The 21,861-nt window shown below is 38.8% G+C and overlaps 1 protein-coding gene across 1 annotated transcript in view; it reads left to right on the forward strand.

Moving 5' to 3' along the window:
* Nucleotides 1-21,861, forward strand: part of LOC126458544 (alsin) — a 180,671-nt gene that overhangs the window by 96,883 nt on the left and 61,927 nt on the right. Inside the window, exons 6-7 of the mRNA XM_050095661.1 lie at nt 11,937-12,103; nt 19,931-20,040. Of these exons, the coding sequence (XP_049951618.1) occupies nt 11,937-12,103; nt 19,931-20,040 (277 nt within the window). The remainder of the gene's footprint in view (nt 1-11,936; nt 12,104-19,930; nt 20,041-21,861) is intronic.

Here is a 21,861-nt window from a genome sequence, read left to right on the forward strand (position 1 = left end):
TTTCTTTGCCATGTCATAGAAAATTACTTAGTTTAATACAACAACACACATTATCTCTCTGACTCTGCTACCTTTTGCTCGTGGAGAGGTTGAGAAGTCACATGAGAGAAAAATTCGTGCTCACTAGTAGAATGTGAGACAGATGTTAGCATATTCTGTGTTAATCAAATACTGTAAACTCCAGGTAGGGATATCAACAATGTAGGAAAAGACAGATTGCTACTTACCATAAAAAAGACATGTCAGGTTGCAGACAGGCACAATTAAAAGACACTTCAGCCACAGTCTTCATCAATAAAAGAGATACACACACAAGCAAGCACACCTCATGCTCACACGACCACCAACTCCAACATCTCGGGCTGGAATCTGGAGGGGGCAGGGAAGGGGAAGAGATAGTAGTGTATTGGTAGGGGGGGAGAGAGAGAGAGAGAGAGAGAGAGAGAGAGAGAGAGAGAGAGAGAGAGAGAGAGAGAGATAGACGGACGAATGCTGTCTGGTGAGTTATGCAGGGACAAGACTGCGAACAGGTGCAGTGTCAGGAGATTGTGGGGCATGGAGGTGGGGAAAAAAGGAGAGGAGCAGGGAAAGATAGGCAGATACATTGGCAGAGGGTGGGAAATAAACTGGGTGGGAGATGAGGAGGAGGAGGAGATGATACGGCAGATGGGGTGAAAACTGTTGACTGGAGTGTTTGGGGAGGAATTGTTACTGTAGGTTGAGGCTGGGCTGCGTTAGTTAGAACCGGTCCATGGAAAACTGATTAAGTATGCTACAAAATCTTATTCAAATTTTTGTGCGAGTAGCTTCCAGTATACCTTTTTTTGCATATTTTTGCTATGTGCCAAACCTGCTTTCTCAGGGCAACATAATAAAAAAATCAAAAATAATATTTATTAAGACATTCTCAAACTGCATCATCTGTTGTCTATGTTATCACAACTATCCCAACTGAGCAGTGTTCGGGAGTGAGTAGTGACTAACTGACATGAGACTTCTGCCAACTGTTTAAACTCTTCCAGTCCAATTTCTGCCATAATGATACCATCCCAGAAGTCCAACATTATCTCCAATCCCTACTGAAATCCGTAGGCCCTTCCCAGAACCTCTTTGCCAAGTCCATCTCTCTCCTCACCCCATTGACACCATGCTTCTACATGCTCACCAAAATCCACAAACACAACAATCCCATGTTGCCAATTGTAGCTGCCAACCCTCCATCACCAAAAAAATCACTCCCATACAGCATGCCCTCCGATAGATGACATACCTGCAGTGACAAGTAATCCTCTGCCCATTATGTTGTATTTCTCAGAAATGTTTTCGCAGACAGATACTTCTCCACTCCCCACGAACCTAGTTCAAAAACAGACTTTCCATGCTACATCCTCACATACCCACAATCTCCCACTACACACAAGAATCAGTTGCAAAGGATTACCCCCCATTGTCACCCAATATCAACTTGGACTGGAATAACTGAACCTTCATCAGGGCTTTGATTCTCTCTCATTACACCCTGAAATGAGGGTCATTCTACTCAAGATCCTTCCCACCCCTCCGAAAGTGCATGATGTTTTATTGACATGCAACCAGCTTTGCAGCCTAAAGCTGCATCATTAGGTGCAACGTACATGGTAGAGAATAATGTACAATGTCTCAGCTTTGTGGATTGTTAAAATTAAAATGGTAATATCTAAAATATACTCACAGTGTTAAAAGGTCATAGGTGTACCCATCACTTGTGGTTAAGATATACTTATTATTCAATCGTCTACATTGCATTGACAAACAAAGGATGACGAAGATGTGATCCATTAATTTTTTTTAAAATTTAGTGTAGTTATAGACCCTTGCTCTTAAATATTCCTACACCTAAAAGAAGAAATATTTTGTAGAGAGGAGCAGTAAAGAAATTATTTTTAAAAACTGGATTGGCTGTAAAATAGTCACTGCTGATGTGATTAGTGGGGGCATAATGCAAATTACTATGTGGTGTGGTGTAAGATATACGTTCTTATTGGTGCGAGGGTAGGGCAACCCAGATGTTGGTGGGAAGAGTAGAAACAGCCCACACAAGTGACTAAGATGGGCAAAAAGGCTGGCAGAACAGAAACTATCTTGTGGACCGTGTGACATCATATACCCATGATTAGGAGCTCTGGGTTGCTCTCTTTACTAACCAGTTTAATACTGAATTTTATTACGTACTAATAGCTAATTGTGTAAACAATCAAAATTAGTTATAATATTGTGGTTCTTTAATTCTAATTGATTATTCAAGGTGAACTGTACATTTTCTTTTTTATTTATAAAAATTTGTACTTCCTCATATATATTCAAAACATGGTGTTTCTCCTTTTTATAAAGTATTTTTAAATTTTCTGAAGGGTTTGTGATGCTGTGTTCCACAGTGCATAAATGCATTGTTAGTGCAGATTGGGGATTATTTAAATTAATGTGTTCTTGAAATCTTTTGCCATACAACCTACCGCTTTGCCCTATATATTTCTTAGGGTAATCATAGCATTTAATAAAGCATACACCCATTTCATTGTATTGATTTACCACTGTTTTTTGCATATGTCTGACTGTACTACCTAGATCCGATCTGCAGGAATGTTGTTGTTAGGTGTCATAGATCCGCCTATTTTTTGGATACTGCACCCAGATGTATTCTTCTGAAAACAGTGTGTTCTTTTATCTGGTTGGCTGGTCTAAGCTTTATATAAGATCTGTCTCTGATCAGTTATAGGAAAGAGCAGTCTTGTTTTTTAATATGCTTATAGTAATTGCATTAACAAATTCTTGTTCATAACTGTTCTGATATGCTATACACTATATAACTTCATATTAAGCTATTTGAGCTTCACTAGTATGGCACACTTCATACATATGGTTTACCATGGCTTTGAATGCTACGGATTTATATTTCCTTGGGTGACACGACTGCCTATGTGTAACAAGATCTGTTGTGCTTGGTTTTTGGTAAATATCAAAGCCAATTTTTCCATTTTTTTATGGTCAATTGTAGGTCCAAAAAGGTAAAATGTCAATCTCCATGCATTGCCCAGTAAACTGTATCTTTTTGTTTATAGACTATTTAGATCCTGGCAAAACCATAATATAATATGAAAACATCATCATCGTATCCATTCCATCAAATTAATCTCCTGACATGCAGACAGAACTTTACCTTGAATTCTTGCTCAAAGTTAGTTACAAAAATATTTGCTAAGCAATATGCAAGTGGCAGTCCCATGGCTAAACCTTCTTGTTGTGAGTAAAAACCAGGTATGTGTCAATAAAACGACGACTTTCCCAGCTGTCAGCAGAAGTCTTAACGTCATGCCTTTCAACAGCTGTGGATGCCCAGAATATAAAATTGATCCCTGTGACAGACCAAGGTGCAAGACCTACCTAATCCGCCCAGCCAGCGCTTTGTAGTCCATTCCTGTCACAGGCTTATACTACCTCATCAAAGGCCGGGCAACCTGTGAAAACAGGCATGTCACGTAGCATCTCTGTTGCAAACACTGCACAGCTCGTTTACTTTGCTTGTCTCCGTGTACGAGTGGACGTTGTTGATTCCTGAGGTTTTTCGCTTGTGACCCCGTTGATTCTTGCGTGTTGTTGTTTGTAGGGTCTTGCTCGGTCATCAGTTGTTGTTCGTGCCCATCCTTTGCCGTTCATCCATTTTGTTTGTTCGCGGGCCGCTCTGTTCAGTCCCGCTGCGCTTTTGTTCTCGGCAACCCCACGACCGAAATGGTCACGGTTACAACACACACCACTCACTCAGCTGACGCCATGTAGGGGAGCCATAGGTATGTGTGTGGGGGAGGGGGGAGCTCTAGCTCAAAAAAGGATTACTGTGCAAGCTACCACATTTCCTTTCTTTAAGCCTTTGCCTGTAAACAATTCTACACTTCTGCTGTAGTTCTTAATTGAACAAAATCAGCAGGTGTGAAGGTAATTTCAGGGGTACCCAACATGGGAGTGTTACAAGGTCCTAATTGTTTATAATAAATGTAAATGACCTAGTCTTTAACATTGGAAACTCCATGAGTTTCTTTATGGACAGTGCTGTTGTCTTGTGAGGAAGATTGTAATACTTGAAGATTGCAGTGAAATGCAGAAGACCTACAGAGGATCAACAGTTGGTGTAGAGACTGGCAATTGATCTGGAATGTAAATAACTGTTAACATATTATCTATAAATAGGCAATGAGATCCTTTACTGTTTAATTACATTGTGGGCAAAAAATCACAGAAATGGTAATAACTGTAAAATACCTGTACGTAGTGACCTAGGGGATTGATCACATAATACTCATTTAAAAGCAGAAACCAGTCTTAGATTTGTTGGAATAATAATAAGGAATGTAATTCACCCATGAAAGAAACAGTTCACAAATCACCAGTTCACGTGATTCTTGTGTATTGCACATCAGCTTAAAATCCTTACCAGATTGGGTTAGTAAAGGAGACAGAGAAGACCCAAAGTGGCAGATGCTACAAAATAGGTGCTGTGCTTGATTTAGAGGTTTACTGTTCAAAATTCTGAGAGGGTATGTTCCAAGAAGAGTTGGACAACATATTGCTTTGTCCTATGTAAAAAGTAAGTAAACTGACATCAGCCTGAAGGCTGATTTGAACACTACAGTGCATTGCTGGCCATGGTCCTACAGGAGTCGGTAAGCCATTGCCTTCCTCTGACCTTTGAACTGGCTTACTCAGCCAGTTATAGAGGGACCTACAGCCTAATGTGGACCACGGTGTAACACAGCATTTTTCACATTAACAAACATTGCCAAAGGTGAATGAAGTGATATGTGACAGATAAAAATCCTGGGACTGACTGAGGATCAAACCCAAGACCTTTCGATTTGTAATCTGGCACTTTATCACGTATCCACTGAGCTGCTCCCACATAACACTCATCAAATGACCATTACCAGAAAATAAGATAAGTTAGAGCTCATATGGAAACATTCTTACCATTTGATTTGATTTGTTTGGCAGAGGGAGATAAAGCAATAGTCTGCTATTGCCAACTCCGAAATTGAGTGTATTGTGCAATTTCTCTCTCTGTCATTCTAGTAAAGCCAGCAAGTATGATGAAAGAGTTGTAGGAGACCCTTTACTAATTCTTTGTTAGACACAATTTCTTCAGCAGTTAATGATCTAAATTTTCTGTCTCATTTGGCCTCCAACACTTGATATCAAAAGATTAAATGTGATGTGGTTTCATCTCCCTCACCACATAGTCTACACTTAGGGACTTCTTTCTCTATATCCACCATGTCCAGGTGTTTCTTGAAATTTCCATAGCCAGCCACTAGTCCTACATGAGTTTAATATGGTTCCTGTTCAATTCCAGGACTTCACTTAAAACAGAACAGAACTTCACTTAAAACATCGCTTCATCATTGTTAACTTGATGTTTCCATTATTGGAACTTGGTCCAATACCCTGTGTGCTGCCTACTGATCCAGCTACGTAGTTTTGATATTCACCATTGCCTTAGTGATGGTTAAAGTGGATTCTGGTCCAACAGATGGAGTTATTGCTTCTGTCCTTGTCAGCCTATCTACTTGCTCATTGCCACTAATTCTTGAATGACCAGGGACCCACAGCAGGTTTACCCTGCTACTTTATCCTAGCCACACAGGACCTTCATGGCACTGTGCAGTGGTCTTTGATCTCATTGCAAAGGCTGATAGAGATTTCAGAATTGCTTGACAGTCTGAACAAATATAGATGCCATGATCCTTGTAGCTGCTACACAGTTCCTCCCCTGTACAAACACTGATAGCACATATTTCCACCTGCTGTACTGTGGCCAACTTCACTAACTCTGGGCTGTACCCTGAGCCAGCACCTTCATCTGTTTTCAAACCATAATTAAATCAGACTACATGTCTTCCCTGAATCTACATCTACATCTATACTCCGCGAGCCACCTTACGGTGTGTGGCGGATATTGTGGTTTGTCCTTCCACTGCTTCCTGCTTCCAATTATTACCTTGGAAGATTTATTGAAACATTTGGAAGTTGATTAGTCAACAGACATTTCACCAACCATTCCAAAATTTACCACATTTATTATATTGGGGTGGGGTTCTGGACATCCTAAAGGTTTTCAGTTACTGCCAGAACCTGTTTACCACTGCCTCCATTGTAAACCAGCATGGCCTCCAAAAGAGCAATGTGGATGTGCTTCTAATTCTACTTTTAATAGCTAAGCAGGTCAGACATTGCAGCTTGGTAAGCTCCTTAGCAGCCACATTCTGTTCTCTTTTATTCCACCACACTGTAGTCCCATGAATTATCGTAGTACAGAGATTTTTATTCAGTACCTACTCCTGCAGATTTGACCCTAGTTTTTATAACATGCCTTTTTAGTGCACATAAGAGCACCTTTTTTTGTTGGAACATATATTCTTTATGCAAGAGGTCCATGACAGTTTTGCATCCAGGATTACCCCTACATACTTCACAACACCCTCTTCGGTAGAATTTTGTTGAAGAGCTTAAGATTCCCGTACATGTCCAGGATGTGCTTCCTTGTGAACAGTACTACAACAGTTTTCCTGGGACTACCCTTAGATGCTGTTGCTGCACCAGTTTTGCACAATATTCAGAGCACATTGTTCCATTGTTATTCCATTGTTATTAGGTACTTGCAAATTTACTGTGTTACAATGACTAAATTGTCTGTGTATCTTTGGCAAAAGTAGTCTCTAGTATTTAACTCTTTGATGGGTTCATTCACCACTAAGTTCCACAGTACTGGGTACAAAACACCTCCTTGTGGACACACTATTGCTGTTTGTGCCCATTTTCTCATCCATAATGATGGCTTCTACATTTTGTCTACTCAGTACAGTCTACATCCACCTGCATATAGTGGTCTCACTTTTACACATAGGAAATACTGAAAGTCAACTTATATATTAATAAATGAGTGTAATGCAAGTCTTTCAAACTTAGCTGATTTTGTGACATCTTCTTCACCAATATACCGAAGGTGAACGTTGTAGCCTCAGTTTATTCCAGTAAAAACAGTGAAAATATGGAGTACATCAAAGCACATCTGCATCTTCTGGTTGAGGTGGCTAAAATTTAATGATACTTGCAATCTGAGGCCAATTTTATGCTCAAGATATCTATGAAAAAGTATGGTTAAGATGGGAAGTGATTCCTCCATATCTTGGAGCCTCATCTGCTTTTGGAGATTTTGATTGTTCCTCGTCACCACTCTGACGTATATCTGTATTCTCATTCTTTGTGTAACAACCTGTAAGATTACAGTTCAGAATTTTGATATTTGCTTTACATAGGTTTCCTGATGTAACTGCTCTTGGTGTCAGACATAAATATGTGGCAGACGGAGAACCTCCTAGCACCAAAAGTAGTTGCGGTTGTGAGGTGGCTTGCTTGCACAGAGCCATTATACAGCCTTATCACATGGCCAGATACATGGGCTGATCAACAAAGACTGAGGTTATGTAATGTTATCTGCTGATCCACACAGACAATCACAGCAGCTGTGTTGACATTCACTTCAGTCAGACCAAAAGCTCAAGCACTAGGCCCATCTTGCTTGACACATACAAGTTTTCCTTGAACCAACTAAACACTGTTGCACGAGGCAGTGCATCTTCACCATATGCTTACTGTAGCTTTTTGTAAGTTTTAGTGGCTGTATGGTTTAAATGAACACAGAATTTATTTGCACTTACTGCTCCTCTCACTTCACCTTCATTGTTTGATATGTAAAATGCAAAGATCATCTGCAAAATAGAGCATTACTACCAACCTACCAATACAAGAGTCCTGCTGCCTATGGGCATTATTCATAAAAACCCGCTCTTTTCAAATGCTGGGCTGAAAACTCGACTGATACTGTCTGGCTGGAGATGTGTGTGTGAATTTTTATCCACTTTTGGCATAGTGATGTCCACTTGGGAACTGTTTGAGGTCTTTCCTTGTGTGCCCACTGTTGGATGCTAGCCTTAATTCATTTGAATCTGAATAATTAGCAGCTCAGCTTTCTTTTATGTATGGCTGTGTTCCATATTCTTTGGAGAACACTGCAGTTTCTATTATGGTTTTAATGTCCAGTATTTCTTTATCATTAATAACCATAACATATGATAACAATCACCCTGTTGGGAACTTGTGTATGTGTATTTCAGTTATACACTTTATACAGCAATGCATGATATGACTGCAAAAATTCTGATTTGCACTCTAGTATCTTGGATAAAAGGTTTCCCTCTGAAAAATATGATATCTTTTTCTCCATTGGGAATCCTGTGTGAGAGATATGACCTAACAGTTATTGTAGATAATTTTGATTACTACTTCTCTTTTTAGTGCTACTGAGTATCAGTTCCATATGCTTGTACTTCTTATTAGTACTGGGACCTGAAGCTTATTCATCAAGTCTTTGCATTACGCTGATCCATATAATTAAAATCTGATAGAAAATGGTGGAATGGCAAACTAGTATTGAAAACTGAAAGTACAGCAAATTAGGCCATGGAAGTGAACAGAAAGTTATTGTGGATTCATCTTCAATGCAGAATACATAAGCTGCATTTCTGTATCATTTGTGCTTGTACCACTCTTCAGTTGTTCAACTGTTGTAGAAGTATAAGGAGCATGCCACAAGTTCTAAAATGCACTAGCTCTGGTTGTAATGGAATTACAATACAATGGAAGGAACATTTTAAGACCTCTCAATCTCAGCATGTTTCTTTTTTCTTTCTTCTAGGGTGAGATTTTCATAAGACACTTTTTGGGAGGCTATTCAAATCTTCTTACCCGTGCATTTTTTGTCACTTTCTTTCTCTGCTTTTCTTCATGAAATTTTCTGTATTGCCACCATAATATATTTTAATTTTCTTTTCTTTTAATGCTGTATGTATACTTTGTAGGAATATTGGTGACGGTAGCAACAACATGAACTGTGGATTATGTTATATTTTCTTTGCTGGTAGAAATAATTTATAAATTAGGTTCACTGTTTCAGAGAACTGTCTTCATTACTGGAACAACAAGACTGAACAGATTGTGTAGGCCACACTCTTATGAGTCTCATACCAGGACTGGCTTGAATTCATAGTTCTTGATGCCATCTGTGGAGACAGGATCACCCAGGGGTAATTTCATATTCTCGAATTCAGATATTCATTCTTGTGTTGATGTAGTTGTTGTTCTGGCTTCGTGAAATAATCCAGCTGCATAGGTGTTTTCGTATTAGTTAGCATCTTATTTTAACTGTCTCATTACATTAGGTGGCAATATATTATGTACTGTTTGGTACGTGTTGTGATAGCAACAACTATTACCCTTGGTAAGTACAGTGAAATGAAATGTCAGCCATCATGCTGTTTCAAGTTTTTGTGCTACACAACTGATGACAAAAGACTCCTTTCACTGATACTTTTATTGCTCTGTTCTTCCTTACATTTAACTCCCATATCATTACTACTCTAGCTGTGACAGCCAGGTCTACATCACAAATTATTTACACTCACATTCCAGAGGAGCATAGTTCTAAACCCTGTCAAGTCATCCATATGTAGGTTTGCTGTGGTTTACTTACAACACATTAATGAAATGCTGATACGTTTCATTTGCAAAGACCTTACACAATTTCCTCTCCCACCCTTGCCCAACCTAAACCAGTGCTCCATCTCTAATGGCCTTGTCACCAGCAGCCTGTTTAACTTCAGTCTTCTTTTTCTTAGCTGTCATCTGTACTGTCAGCTGATGAAACCATCCATGTCTGCTGAGGTCTGGATTTTCTTTTATCCCGTGACTGTTTATTCAATGTAAATACATAAAACTGCAACTGATCACTTTTTCAAATAGTTATTTATTCAGTCCATGAATAGGTTTTTGAACCTTTTCAGGCTTGTCTTCAGATGGTTTTCGATAAGTTACGAAGCTATTTCTAACATAATGCTGGGTGGTGGATGCATTATGCCTGAAATAGCTATTAACTTATTGAAAACCATCTGAAGGTGGCCTGAAAGGGGTCTAAAACCAGTTCATGGAATAAATAAATAACTATTTCAAAAAAGTAACTGGTTGCAGCTTTATGTATTTCCATGACTTTTCTATATTTAGCCCAAACTCCAATGCATGTCTCTTACAGAATACACTAGTAAAAATGTTACTATATTATATTTTTAGAAAAACAAAGTTTAGTTTAGTACGCAGTATTTAATAACTATTAGATGCATGACCAACAAACTTGTTACCAAGATAACCAGATACTAATTTTGACTTGCTACAAAGATATGTGCCATATAGCTAACAATGTGTTGAAACTGTGTTTTTATTACAAGATTTAACCTTTAGGTCAGTCTTATCATAAACTTATTGCTAAATTACTACTAATACATTGGAAAAAAAACAATATGTAATGGTTGGCCATACAACCAGTGCACAATACATGTTCAGGCTCTCCCCATATCTGTTTTTGTTGAGTTCAAATCAAATCTTTCTCCTAGCTAGTGAAGTCGATTTTTTTTTTATCACCTTGCAACTATCCCTTGTTTTACATATGGAACCAATTCATTTGGTACTGAAAATAGAATATTTCTGCTAGTGTCCACATTATGATAATCAAATTATTGCCTGAAATTCCGTGGCATATCATGTAGTACAGGTTGTTGTGTTTGGATCTCAGTCAGGAAATATGCATTACAGCCATCAAATATAATTGTCTGCCTAATGTAAATGACATCCATAATATGTCTGCCACATCCAGAAATGTTTTCCAACTGCCGTACTGTGTTCAGTGTGAAGTATGATTATGTAATGTACTTTATTGAAACTGACACTTTCTTTTTTATTGGGAACACTGCTATATAGTACCTGGAGTGAGCTGCAATGCCAAAGTGTAGTATCAACTTAAAAACTAAAGCTATTGATATTAAAAACCTGGACTTTCCATTGTTTGATTTTAGCTATTCATACTATCTTTCCCAGCCATTGCCATGTTGAATATGAAGTACTACAATTGATATGTAAAGAAAAATGTGAATAAATTACTCTGAACAGAAAATCATGGCTCTTTGCGTGATGTAATAAATTACATTAAATTAAACAATGGAAATTCCACGATGGAATAACAACAATATTATGAAAATGAAGACTGCTACTCCTCCTCCCCGTCCCAGCCTACACCTCATCCCCCACTGCCCAGATTGCTTCTCCCACATGTGCAGTTGCTCACAGTCTGAACTCAGTGGTCAGACACAGTGGTTGTGCACGAATGAGGTGTTTTTGAGTGAATAAGAGGGAGTCATACTATCTTTCCCAGCCATTGCCATGCTGAATATGAAGTACTACAATTGATATGTAAAGAAAAATGTGAATAAATTACTCTGAACAGAAAATCATGGCTCTTTGCGTGATGTAATAAATTACATTAAATTAAACAATGGAAATTCCACGATGGAATAACAACAATATTATGAAAATGAAGACTGCTACTCCTGCTCCCCGTCCCAGCCTACACCCCATCCCCCACTGCCCAGATTGCTTCTCCCACATGTGCAGTTGCTCACAGTCTGAACTCAGTGGCCAGACACAGTGGTTGTGCACGAATGAGGTGTTTTTGAGTGAATAAGAGGGAGTGTTGTCTACTTCAGAAGGAGGCCTTTTGGCCAAAAGCTTACTTGTTGAGCAGTCTTTCTGTTGTGCCCATACATGACTCAGCATCTCCACTATTTGGTGAGTAGCAATCTATCCTTTCCATAATATTGTCAAACTTCAGAATTAGTTTAAACAAACAGCACTATTGATTTAGCTCAGTGTATAAGTTTGTTGCATACGCTTACTCTTCAATTTGTCTGCTTTCCTGTTCCACAGACAAATCAGATTGAAATAGCATACTTTCATTGGTTGTTAAGGTACGCATGTGGTGACTTGTATGAAGGCTGTTTCAAGGATGGTGTTCCAAGTGGTCATGGTGTTCATAAGCAGGGACATTTCATGGCATCGGTAGCATCTGTTTACATTGGAGAATGGGTCTCAGGTGTGAAGCAAGGATATGGAGTCATGGATGACATTGTAACAGGTTAGCTTTATATTTTTTATTTACTGCAAAATACATTTCTCAATATTTGAGAATGTTCATATGTCTTTCATTCTCATGAAAAGTTATTGGATGCTTGTTATTGTCATTAGATTTAGAGGTAACAATGTGTATTATGAAAAGCTCCAAATTAGCAGTACTTCCAAGATGGAGATAAGCAAACATTGAGGACAGGAAATCATTCACTTTCAGATGATTGATGGGTGGCATGTAAGTGCACCCTGCATGTGCGCACACACTTTTTACTTACAGCTTATGAGGTGATTTCCAGACTGATGCGCATCTACAGTGACTGTCTGTGGGTGGTATGCAAGGCAGTGGCAAGCCTGCCTAAAATTTTAAGCTATCGGGTAGCCTCTGTTGCTAAGTGGTCCATTTGTGTGACTTGACCAGGGGGCACTGAGCCTTTTGAGGCCAATTGAGAAACGGCTTTCATGAAAAGTAGTAATTCCATGCTCTGAGAAGCTGACAAAGGCCAGGAGAGCAATGTGCTGACCCAAGCACCTCAGTACCACATTCAAACGATGCCATAGAGTACAGAATGATACAGCGGCCATTCCAAGCTACTTGGCACTCTGGGTCTTGGTCATGAATTGCTTACAAGCTCCCTGTTGAAAAAGTCATTGAAATGTCAAAAGAGCAATTGTTTCAACTTAGATTTTGTGACAAACTGGTGAGATGGTTATGAAACTGTGTTCGCAAGCAACATTTTGTCTCTTGTTTAGACTCATAAATTTAAATTTCTTTGCATTCACTACAGCATATTGAGCAACACATCTTTCTTCTGTTCTTATGTTGAACTGTGAGATTTTTGAAAAGAGTGACAATGTCTTCCCACATTTACCATCCTTCTTACAACTGTTTCCTTTATTAGGCAGAGTCGACCTAGTTTCTTGCCTCCACATGACACAATTGAGAGTATGGCTCAGCAATAGTCAGGCTCATGTGCAGGAAACTCTTCTGCAGCTGTTCATAAGGCCACCTGTTTTCACATCTGTAATCTTTTCTTAAGTATTGTTTGATCTTTTGCTCACAGTACATGTTCACACTGCTGCAGACAGCTTTAGCAACCAAACAATTATTCAAGTTTGTGAATAGAATCTGTGAGATAGGAAACATACTGTCAGACTTTTGTAAGAATATCTCCAGTGCAACTTCAAAGATAGCAAAGGCAAATAAATGTGAGGACTATTGCACCTTCCTCTTGACAGCTCATGCATCAAAGTTCTCGACCTGAACAATATACAGAAGAATCGAAACTAGACTTCAGGATCTATTAGATGACAATCTGTTTACCTTCAAGAAACATAAAAGGCACCAGAGTGACAGTTCTAACATTGTGCTTGATGATGGAAGCAAGACTTAGAAAAATCAAGACACTTTCGTAGGATTTGTCAAATTGAGAAAAGTATTCTATGTTATAAAGTGGTGGGAGATGTTTGGAATTCTCAGAAAAATCAGTGTATTCCATAGGGCAGTGATTCTCAACCTGTGGAGCATACTGCCTCTGTAGGGGAGGGGGGTGGGTGGTGATAATGCTAAATGAGGGGTGCAAACTTTTTGAAAAGAAAAAAAAATGAGTTCAAAAATTGAGTAATTTATCAAAAGGAAAGCAAAGCAAAATGCATTCTGTGATAATAAAAAAATAAAATTAACATTTACACTGATATAATGCACATTTAAATAGGACTTGATCAGTACTGCACAGTGGATTTAATAATTAACTTTTCAATACTTAATTTTCCTGTGCATCCTGCAATTCCCTAGGGTAATTGAGCAACTTTTCATATGCTACCTGTAAGACAGATAGCAATAGAGGGCCATCCATTCTGGGTTTGTCAATGTAATGGATTTGTGTTGCAAAATAGCAATAAATTTACTTATTATCAATAATCTATAAGGTTTGTAGCTTTAGCATCAAAGTACTCAAAGTACATTATATAAGGGTGAGTCTGGAGGAAAGGTACGTGCTTTGAGGGGTGATAGTGTTAGTGATTCTGAACAAAACCCTTCATATGGACGTATGCTCTATTCCGAATGGTTTCCGAGGTAGAACACATTTAATATCACTCTTGTACATTTTTCTTGAATAACTCGAAAACCGCACCCTCCAGCGAAATCGTGTTGCAGTACAAAATTAAACTATATTAAATTTCCTACAAAAAAGTTCCTGCTCATTTTTTTCTCAAGAACTTGATAAGCCACAAGTGTCCCATATCAAACTGTTTGTCTCAACTTGATACCTCAATATGCTACCTCAAATTTGCCTACAAAAATTAAGTAAGCTACAGTAAAAGCAAAACTGATAAGCCTAAACTGTGTGCTGTACAATGATGTAATTTTATACGTATCTTCAGTGAGGTAAGTGGATACCATCTGCAATATGTGATCTGAATGGAGTCAGTAATAAAGAAACAATAAATTAAAATGTCACCCCTGAAGCGGTTGGTTTACTACACGAACAGCAAAAATGTAGTAGTTGATAAACTTTTTTTCCATTCATTATATTGTGGGAGTTGGGGGTTCGTAAGTGCTCTCATTCTCAAATACTTGACGAATATAGTCTGAGTAAATTGCACACAGTGAGTTGCACTGCCTGAAGATATATAGGCAACTTTTAATTTGAATACCTTTCTTAATACATTCACACTTTTACATAAGGTTATACTTTTTAGTAAGTGGATTATGACATCATTGTAAATGTTTAAAAGTCAGTCAGTAATTTTGTGAAATACTGAAAATCATATTTTTGTTGCCCCAAGTAGGCATAGGATAGAATATCCACATCTAGGACAGGTGACCATTTCAGCCTTATAATAATATAGAATATATAATGCACAAAATGTAAATAATTTTTGCCATAATGATAAACAATAGCAGTGAAACTGTTATGTTCTAATTCATATCTCATGACTTCCAGAGTTTAGTGTACACACACACACACACACACACACACAAATGAGTGTGCACATCTTCACGTCCATAATTTCACTCTCACAGTTATTTTTGCTCCTCACTACACTCAGTTCAACAACTTTCTGGGTGCCCAACAGCCTGAAACAATAAAAACAGAGCAGCAGCAGAAACATTCTTTGTGGGAAGACAAAGTAAAACACAACATACACAGTCCGGAACAGTGACAGACCTCTGTTGCCATGAGTAATTTGTGTATTCCCTTGAATAATTTGTGTATTCCCTCAGTGCAATAGAAACTATTAAATATTAGCATCTTTTCCAGTTCTTTCTTAAATGTATGTAACTTTTTTATGTTCTTTATTTCTGCACGCTATGCCCTGGATGTTATTTTAGGTTTATATACAACCTAGCGAGGTGGCACAATGTTAAGCACACTGGACCCGCGTTCAGGAGGATATTGGTGCATTGGTGTAACTGCCTGTCCAGATTTATGTTTTCTGTTGTTTCCTTAAATTACTCAAGGCAAAGGCCTGTATGGTTCCTTTGAAAGAGCACAGTGATTTCCATCCCCATCCTTGAAATATTCTGAGCTTGTACCCCATCTTTAATGACCTCTATGTCAATCGGGCATTAAGCCCTAATCTTACTTTTTTTCTGGTATAAGGCCTTTCTACAATCTTGTCTGAAAATAATTCCTGCTTCTCACTTCTTGGTTATAAGTTTGTCTGTATAATGTTGAAAACACTCGATTGATTGATGGTCTGGGACCCTTATCAATGTGAATTAATAAAAGATATACAGAAGATCTGACAGTGAGAGGCACTTTTTCTCACTGGATCATTTAGTAAGTGCAAGAGTGTTACAGAGATCCTCAATGAATTCCAGTGGCAGATTCTACAAGAGAGGTACTGTGCGTCATAGTGAAGTTTACTATTGAAATTCCGTTGTATGTTCCAAGAAGAGCTGGGCAACGTATTATTTCCTTCTACAGACATCTCACGATATGATCACAAATAGAAAATTCAATTAGAGCTCATATGGATGCTCATCAACAGTTATTCTTCCCACACATGATTCACAAACAGTGCAAGACAGGTGACAAGAGGGTAATGATACCTGAAATACCTTCCACCACACACTATAAGGTTACTTATGTAGAATATGTGTAGATGTAGAAGTATGTGATTTAAGGGCATGCACATACATATATATGAAATGCTGGAAGTGTCTTAAATTCTTTAAAAGTATTCTTGCACATTACTATATTGGTAATCCTTTTCATTATCCTTATGCTGATTTTTTAAATTTAAAATGACATTGTTGTTACTGTTGTTGTTGTTGTTGTTGTTGTTGTTGTTGTGGTCTTCAGTCCTGAGAGTGGTTTGATGCAGCTCTCCATGCTACTCTATCCTGTGCAAGCTTCTGCATCTCCCAGTACCTACTGCAGCCTACGTCCTTCTGAATCTGCTTAGTGTATTCATCTCTTGGTCTCCCTCTACGATTTTTATCCTCCTCGCTGCCCTGCAGTGCTAAATTGGTGATCCCTTGATGTCTCAGAACATGTCCTACCAACCGATCCCTTCTTCTAGTCAAGTTGTGCTACGAACTCCTCTTCTCCCCAATTCTATTCAATACCTCCTCATTTGTTATGTGATCTACCCATCTAATCTTCAGCATTCTTCTGTAACACCACATTTCAAAAGCTTCTGTTCCCTTCTTGTCTAAACTATTTATCGTCCATATTTCACTTCCATACGTGGCTACACTCCATACATATTTTCTAAACTTAACATTTCCCCAGAATGTTGCATGATACCATAATGGGCAGTGCACATTTGCACAGTAAACACACAGTGCTGATTCAGTGCTATAGTAGTCCTTGAACATTCTTAAGACATAATAATATTTCTTCAGCATTTTGTTCAATAGCTCAACATGCTTGTCCGATCTTAAATGATCATCTAACCAAGCTCCTAGAACATTTGTGTAAGGTGTTTGTTTACTCCCATAGCCCGCTAATTCTAGAATTATATTGCTTTTTGGCTCTTGTTCTTGTGTATCTAAAGCTGATCCGTAACCATTTTCTTCTCATTAATCACAATGAAATTGTCTCTGAACCATCTCTCTGCTTCCTGCAGAGTCACAGAGACTTTATGCTGTAAACCAGCTGTATTATGCCCTTTAATAAAAACACTACTATCATCTGTGAACAACACTGCTTCTGCTGCTGACAAGTAATAAGGTAAATCATTTATCAAAATCAAGAGTAAAAGACTGCCCAATGCAGAGCCTGCAGTAATGAGTATGTCTGGAGGGCCCTTCCTTACACCTTGCTATTGCAAACAGATGTTACACCATGACAGTCACAAATTTGAATACAGCAAACAGACATGTCAATAACTGGATGGACATTTCATAATTTTGTGAAGAGAAAATGTAGAGCACCACAAGGGAGATTTGCATACTGATCTCCCCCTTCACAGACGGCATGGCTTTACAAATATGTTTGATGTTGCACATTTTGAGCTTGGGCCATTCACTGTTTCTATTTTGCTTCTTTTTCCACAGTTTAGTACACCTTCTTCCTGTTTTCATGCTTGATCTCTGTCCAGTTTTTGAGGGGCGACGACTGGCCCAGCTTACCAAAAAATCTGAGGGGGGGGGGGGGGGGTGCTTTGGGAAGTTTCCCTCGTAGATATTGCTGATGCATGACTGATCATTATGTAAATACAACAAAGTGCACAGTAGTGTTGCAAGCTAAAAAGCCATCATATCCAAGCCACCACCTATATTGTATGGTCTACCCCTGTCCAGAATGATCCCAGCCTGCCCACTGTTACTACTTCGTGCGCCTTTGTCAATTCATTTTCATTATTTAGGGCCCCTGGGACCTAGGCTTAGGTCTTCTGCCATCATTTACATCCATTATCAGATTTGAAGATACTGGTGACTTGGAACTCTGTACCTAGTGTTTCCTGGAACTGTGGCCTACACCTCATTGATGGTTACTACCAGTAGTTCTTCCTCCTCCTCCTCCTCCTCCTCCTCCTCCTCACTAGCTCTCTCTAACTTCAATTTCCTAATTACAGCTGAAATTTGCATGTTTTCTATCTAATTCTACACTGACAGCTGGTGAAAGCTCTGGGTGCATTCTCTTTTTTCTGAATTGATTCCAACCTCCTGCCCCTCCTAATACTACATAGTTCACTTCTCATGTCTTTCAGCTATGTGTGAAGGCCATAGATTGAACTTCCTTGTTCCTCTATCAATATGTTCGTTCACTGTGTGATGCAGTGCCAGAACAGAATCCCTCTGATTCCTTACTGATCTCCTCATAGCATTCATACCAGTGAAACCACTAACTGCACAATTTACAAGAAATCTCATTGCTTACTATCCTACAACAGCTCCCACATTTTTCACTCATGGTCAGTTATTTGCTAAAAATTGCTGTGCAATGATACCAATGTTAAATTGGATAATTTATGTAAACAAATTGGGAAGCAGATTTTTTTATGTAACTTTAAGAAATATTTGTAAACGAGTGGAAAAAAATGTAATACTGTCCAGCACTTTTGTCTTCTGTTAGTTTGCCTCGTGACAACCTGGTGTTGTGTGATGTCCTTAGGTTAGTTAGGTTTAAGTAGTTCTAAGTTCTAGGGGACTGATGACCGTAGATATTAAGTCCCATAGTGCTCAGAGCCATTTGAACCATCTTCTGTTAGTTTATATCAATAATTATGGCAGGAATAATTGATTGCTACTAGATTTTAAGAGTGTTTTCGATTGTGAATTGGGTTAATGCCAATTATTTGCAGTAAAACTTTGTCCTAGAACTCCATCTTCATATTTTCAGTTTAGATGAAATATGTCTTGTATTTTACTTATAGGAACATTTTGGTTTTACTATATGCACAAGTACTACAGCAGGATTATCAGTCAGTCAAGCACTTATCATTTTAAAAATAACTGATTTCAGTGCAAGAAATAATCTTGCATGCCACACAGTGAACACCTGGATTTGTAATGTGTCAGTGTGTTTTTTTGTGTAACAAGCTCCCAAGGGACTTGAGGCAAGAATGTGTACACAAAATACATGACCACTACAAAGAAACCTAATGTGAGTTAAACATACGTAGCACCTTGCCATTCCATGACAATTTTTCTTGAAATGAGTATACTATAAGGAAAGAAGAAATTCTGCATGTGCATCAGAGCACTTCGTATTTATTCATCTTGATGTCACGTTTTGTTCACTACCTGTTATTTTGGGTGGCAAAATGATTACATTTATGCAGATTTCTTATATGTTGTAAGTGGGTTAATTTTATCAAAGACATATTATTTATGTGCAGAATTCCAATTGCACCATGTTCATAAATTTCTCTCTCTCTCTCTCTCTCTCTCTCTCTCTCTCTCATTTAATGTGTAAGCACTTGAATTTGACTTTTTATTACAATTTTATTTACATGGATTGATAAGCAAATCTTTCATTAACTTCACTTTATGTCTGAAGTCTGCTGTACCTTTCAGAGTCTATCACATTTTTGCTCTTGATACATAAATATTAACCCTTTAACTGCTCTGGCCGTGTTAATGCGCGCGCCTTTGTACCTGTCCCTGTGTGCTCTGAACGTGATTACGCGCGCCACCAATCCTTTTACCTGGTACTCTGAACGTGTCTACACGTAAAGCGTGTCTACACGTAGACACGTTCAGAGTACCAGGTAAAAGGATTGGTGGCACGCGTAATCACGTTCAGAGCACACAGGGACAGGTACAAAGGCGCACGCATTAACACGGCCAGAGCAGTTAAAGGGTTAAGTATATGCTTTTCCAGATTACAGGTAAAAAAGTCATTCATTATTGTCATCTTTCTGAATTCCATTCTAGGTGAAAAATACTTGGGAACTTGGAACAATAATATGAAACACGGGTGTGGATTGATTGTTACCTTAGATGGTATTTATTATGAAGGTCTTTTTATGCAGGATGTGTTAGTGGTAAGTAGACAATTTCATTAAGTTTGTACGATAAAAGTTTTTCTCCTGTGACTATGTTGAGACAATAGGCAACAGAAAATCTTCAGATTTTGTATACCAATAATTTTCTTGTTTCAATAGAATCTTTATTATCTAATCTATGATTAGATCACCTTGGAACTGTGCAACTTACATGCTGTCCTCTAACAACTATCAGTTGCGGTGTGCCTTTTTTGGATATTGAGATATTTTAATGAAACTCTTCTTTCAATGAGTGATTGTGCAAAATGTTGTAAATTATATAAAACTCCATATAAGTTAATTATTGTAATGAGAATGCATGTTCCAATGGTGATGAGCAAACTTCTTTTCGTGGAAGCAATGAGAAGTGCAAGTAAGTTGATAATTCTAGGAAATAGAATCATTAATAGTTACTTGTACCATCATCAGAAAAATAAAAGTGGGACTGCATCAGGCCAGTGAGTATGTTGGGTGACATCATTGTTCAGTGATGCAGTTGAGGACAGTTCGTAAATAGAAAAATATAAGGTACAGAAAATGACCAGTGAATTAATCTCGCCAGGGGGTCACCACTCTTTGTTGAGTTTATGCTTGGCTACCATGGAGCTCCAGCCTCTGCAGCATCTTTTCCCTTCCATGCTGCATGTCTACCCTCTTGCTATTCTTTTCACCCTCCCTTGGGAACATGTTTGGGATGTTTTTGGGAATGTGTTCTGAATTTTCAGTAGCCTGACATCAGAACAGTCTGTCCACTGTTTTTTCATTTTTTTCCCTTCATTCCCCTTCTCCTATCCTTCCTCCACTTAGGCATTGGGTGTTTCTCTTTTTCTTCTTCTTCCTTTCTGTGCACTCCTGAGGGCCGGCGCACGCATCTGATGTGTAACAGGTGACTAGGTAACATGTAATTCCCAACCCTGGGTTGACAGATACGCTTCACGTGTGCCCCTTGGTACAGGCCAAGCCCAGGGAAGGGCGATTGCCTTAGCTATTACCTCCCAAAATTGCCAATTGGCCCCTCTGTCAGGTGTTCGGAAGGTGTAATCTGATGTGTGAACAATCACCTAAGGCATGTGCGCCTGCATCTGAGGGGGCCCCCAGATGGAAGGAGCATGCCATCGGAGACACTGGAAATCGTGGAGAATTTTCTCGCAGTAAGACAAACATCATCTTCACAGTGTACATCTACTAAACATAAATGGAAGGAGGCTAATGATTCAAAGACCCTGTCAGTTGCACCACGGTTACTTGTGGTAGCATTTACTGAAGACAGTCTGTCCTTTGCTATGGTAAATCGATGTATTATTCAGAAAGGCATTGCATTTGCTGGCCCTGTTAAATCCTGCCCCCGTTTATGCAATGGCACTTTGTTTTTGGAGACTACTTCTGATTCTCAAGCATGGCTATCCTGTTTGTGTTGAGGCCCATCTAATGGTGAATTCTTCGCATGGTGTTGTTTACACTAGGCTGCTCGATGGTCTGACCGAGGCAGAAATCCAAACATACCTCTTTGATCAGGGTGTCATTAGAATCCATCAGGTAATGAAAAAGGTAGATGCGTTCTTAGTGCTTACATGCACTCTTTTTCTCGTGTTTGATAGAGTAGTGCTTCCATCAGAGATCAAAGTAGGCTATGATGTTAGCACAGTATGACCACACATTTGGAACCCGCATCGCTGCTACCAGTGTCATTGTTACAACCACACTCGAATGTCCTGTCAACACCTGGCCAAATGTGTAAGCTGTGGTAGGGATGATGACAATGGAGATTGCCCTCCTCCTCCCTACTGTATCAATTGCAGCGATAATGATGCAGCCTCCTCC

Source organism: Schistocerca serialis, chromosome 2 (genome assembly GCF_023864345.2).
Source record: "Schistocerca serialis cubense isolate TAMUIC-IGC-003099 chromosome 2, iqSchSeri2.2, whole genome shotgun sequence".
Lineage (NCBI taxonomy): Eukaryota > Metazoa > Arthropoda > Insecta > Orthoptera > Acrididae > Schistocerca > Schistocerca serialis.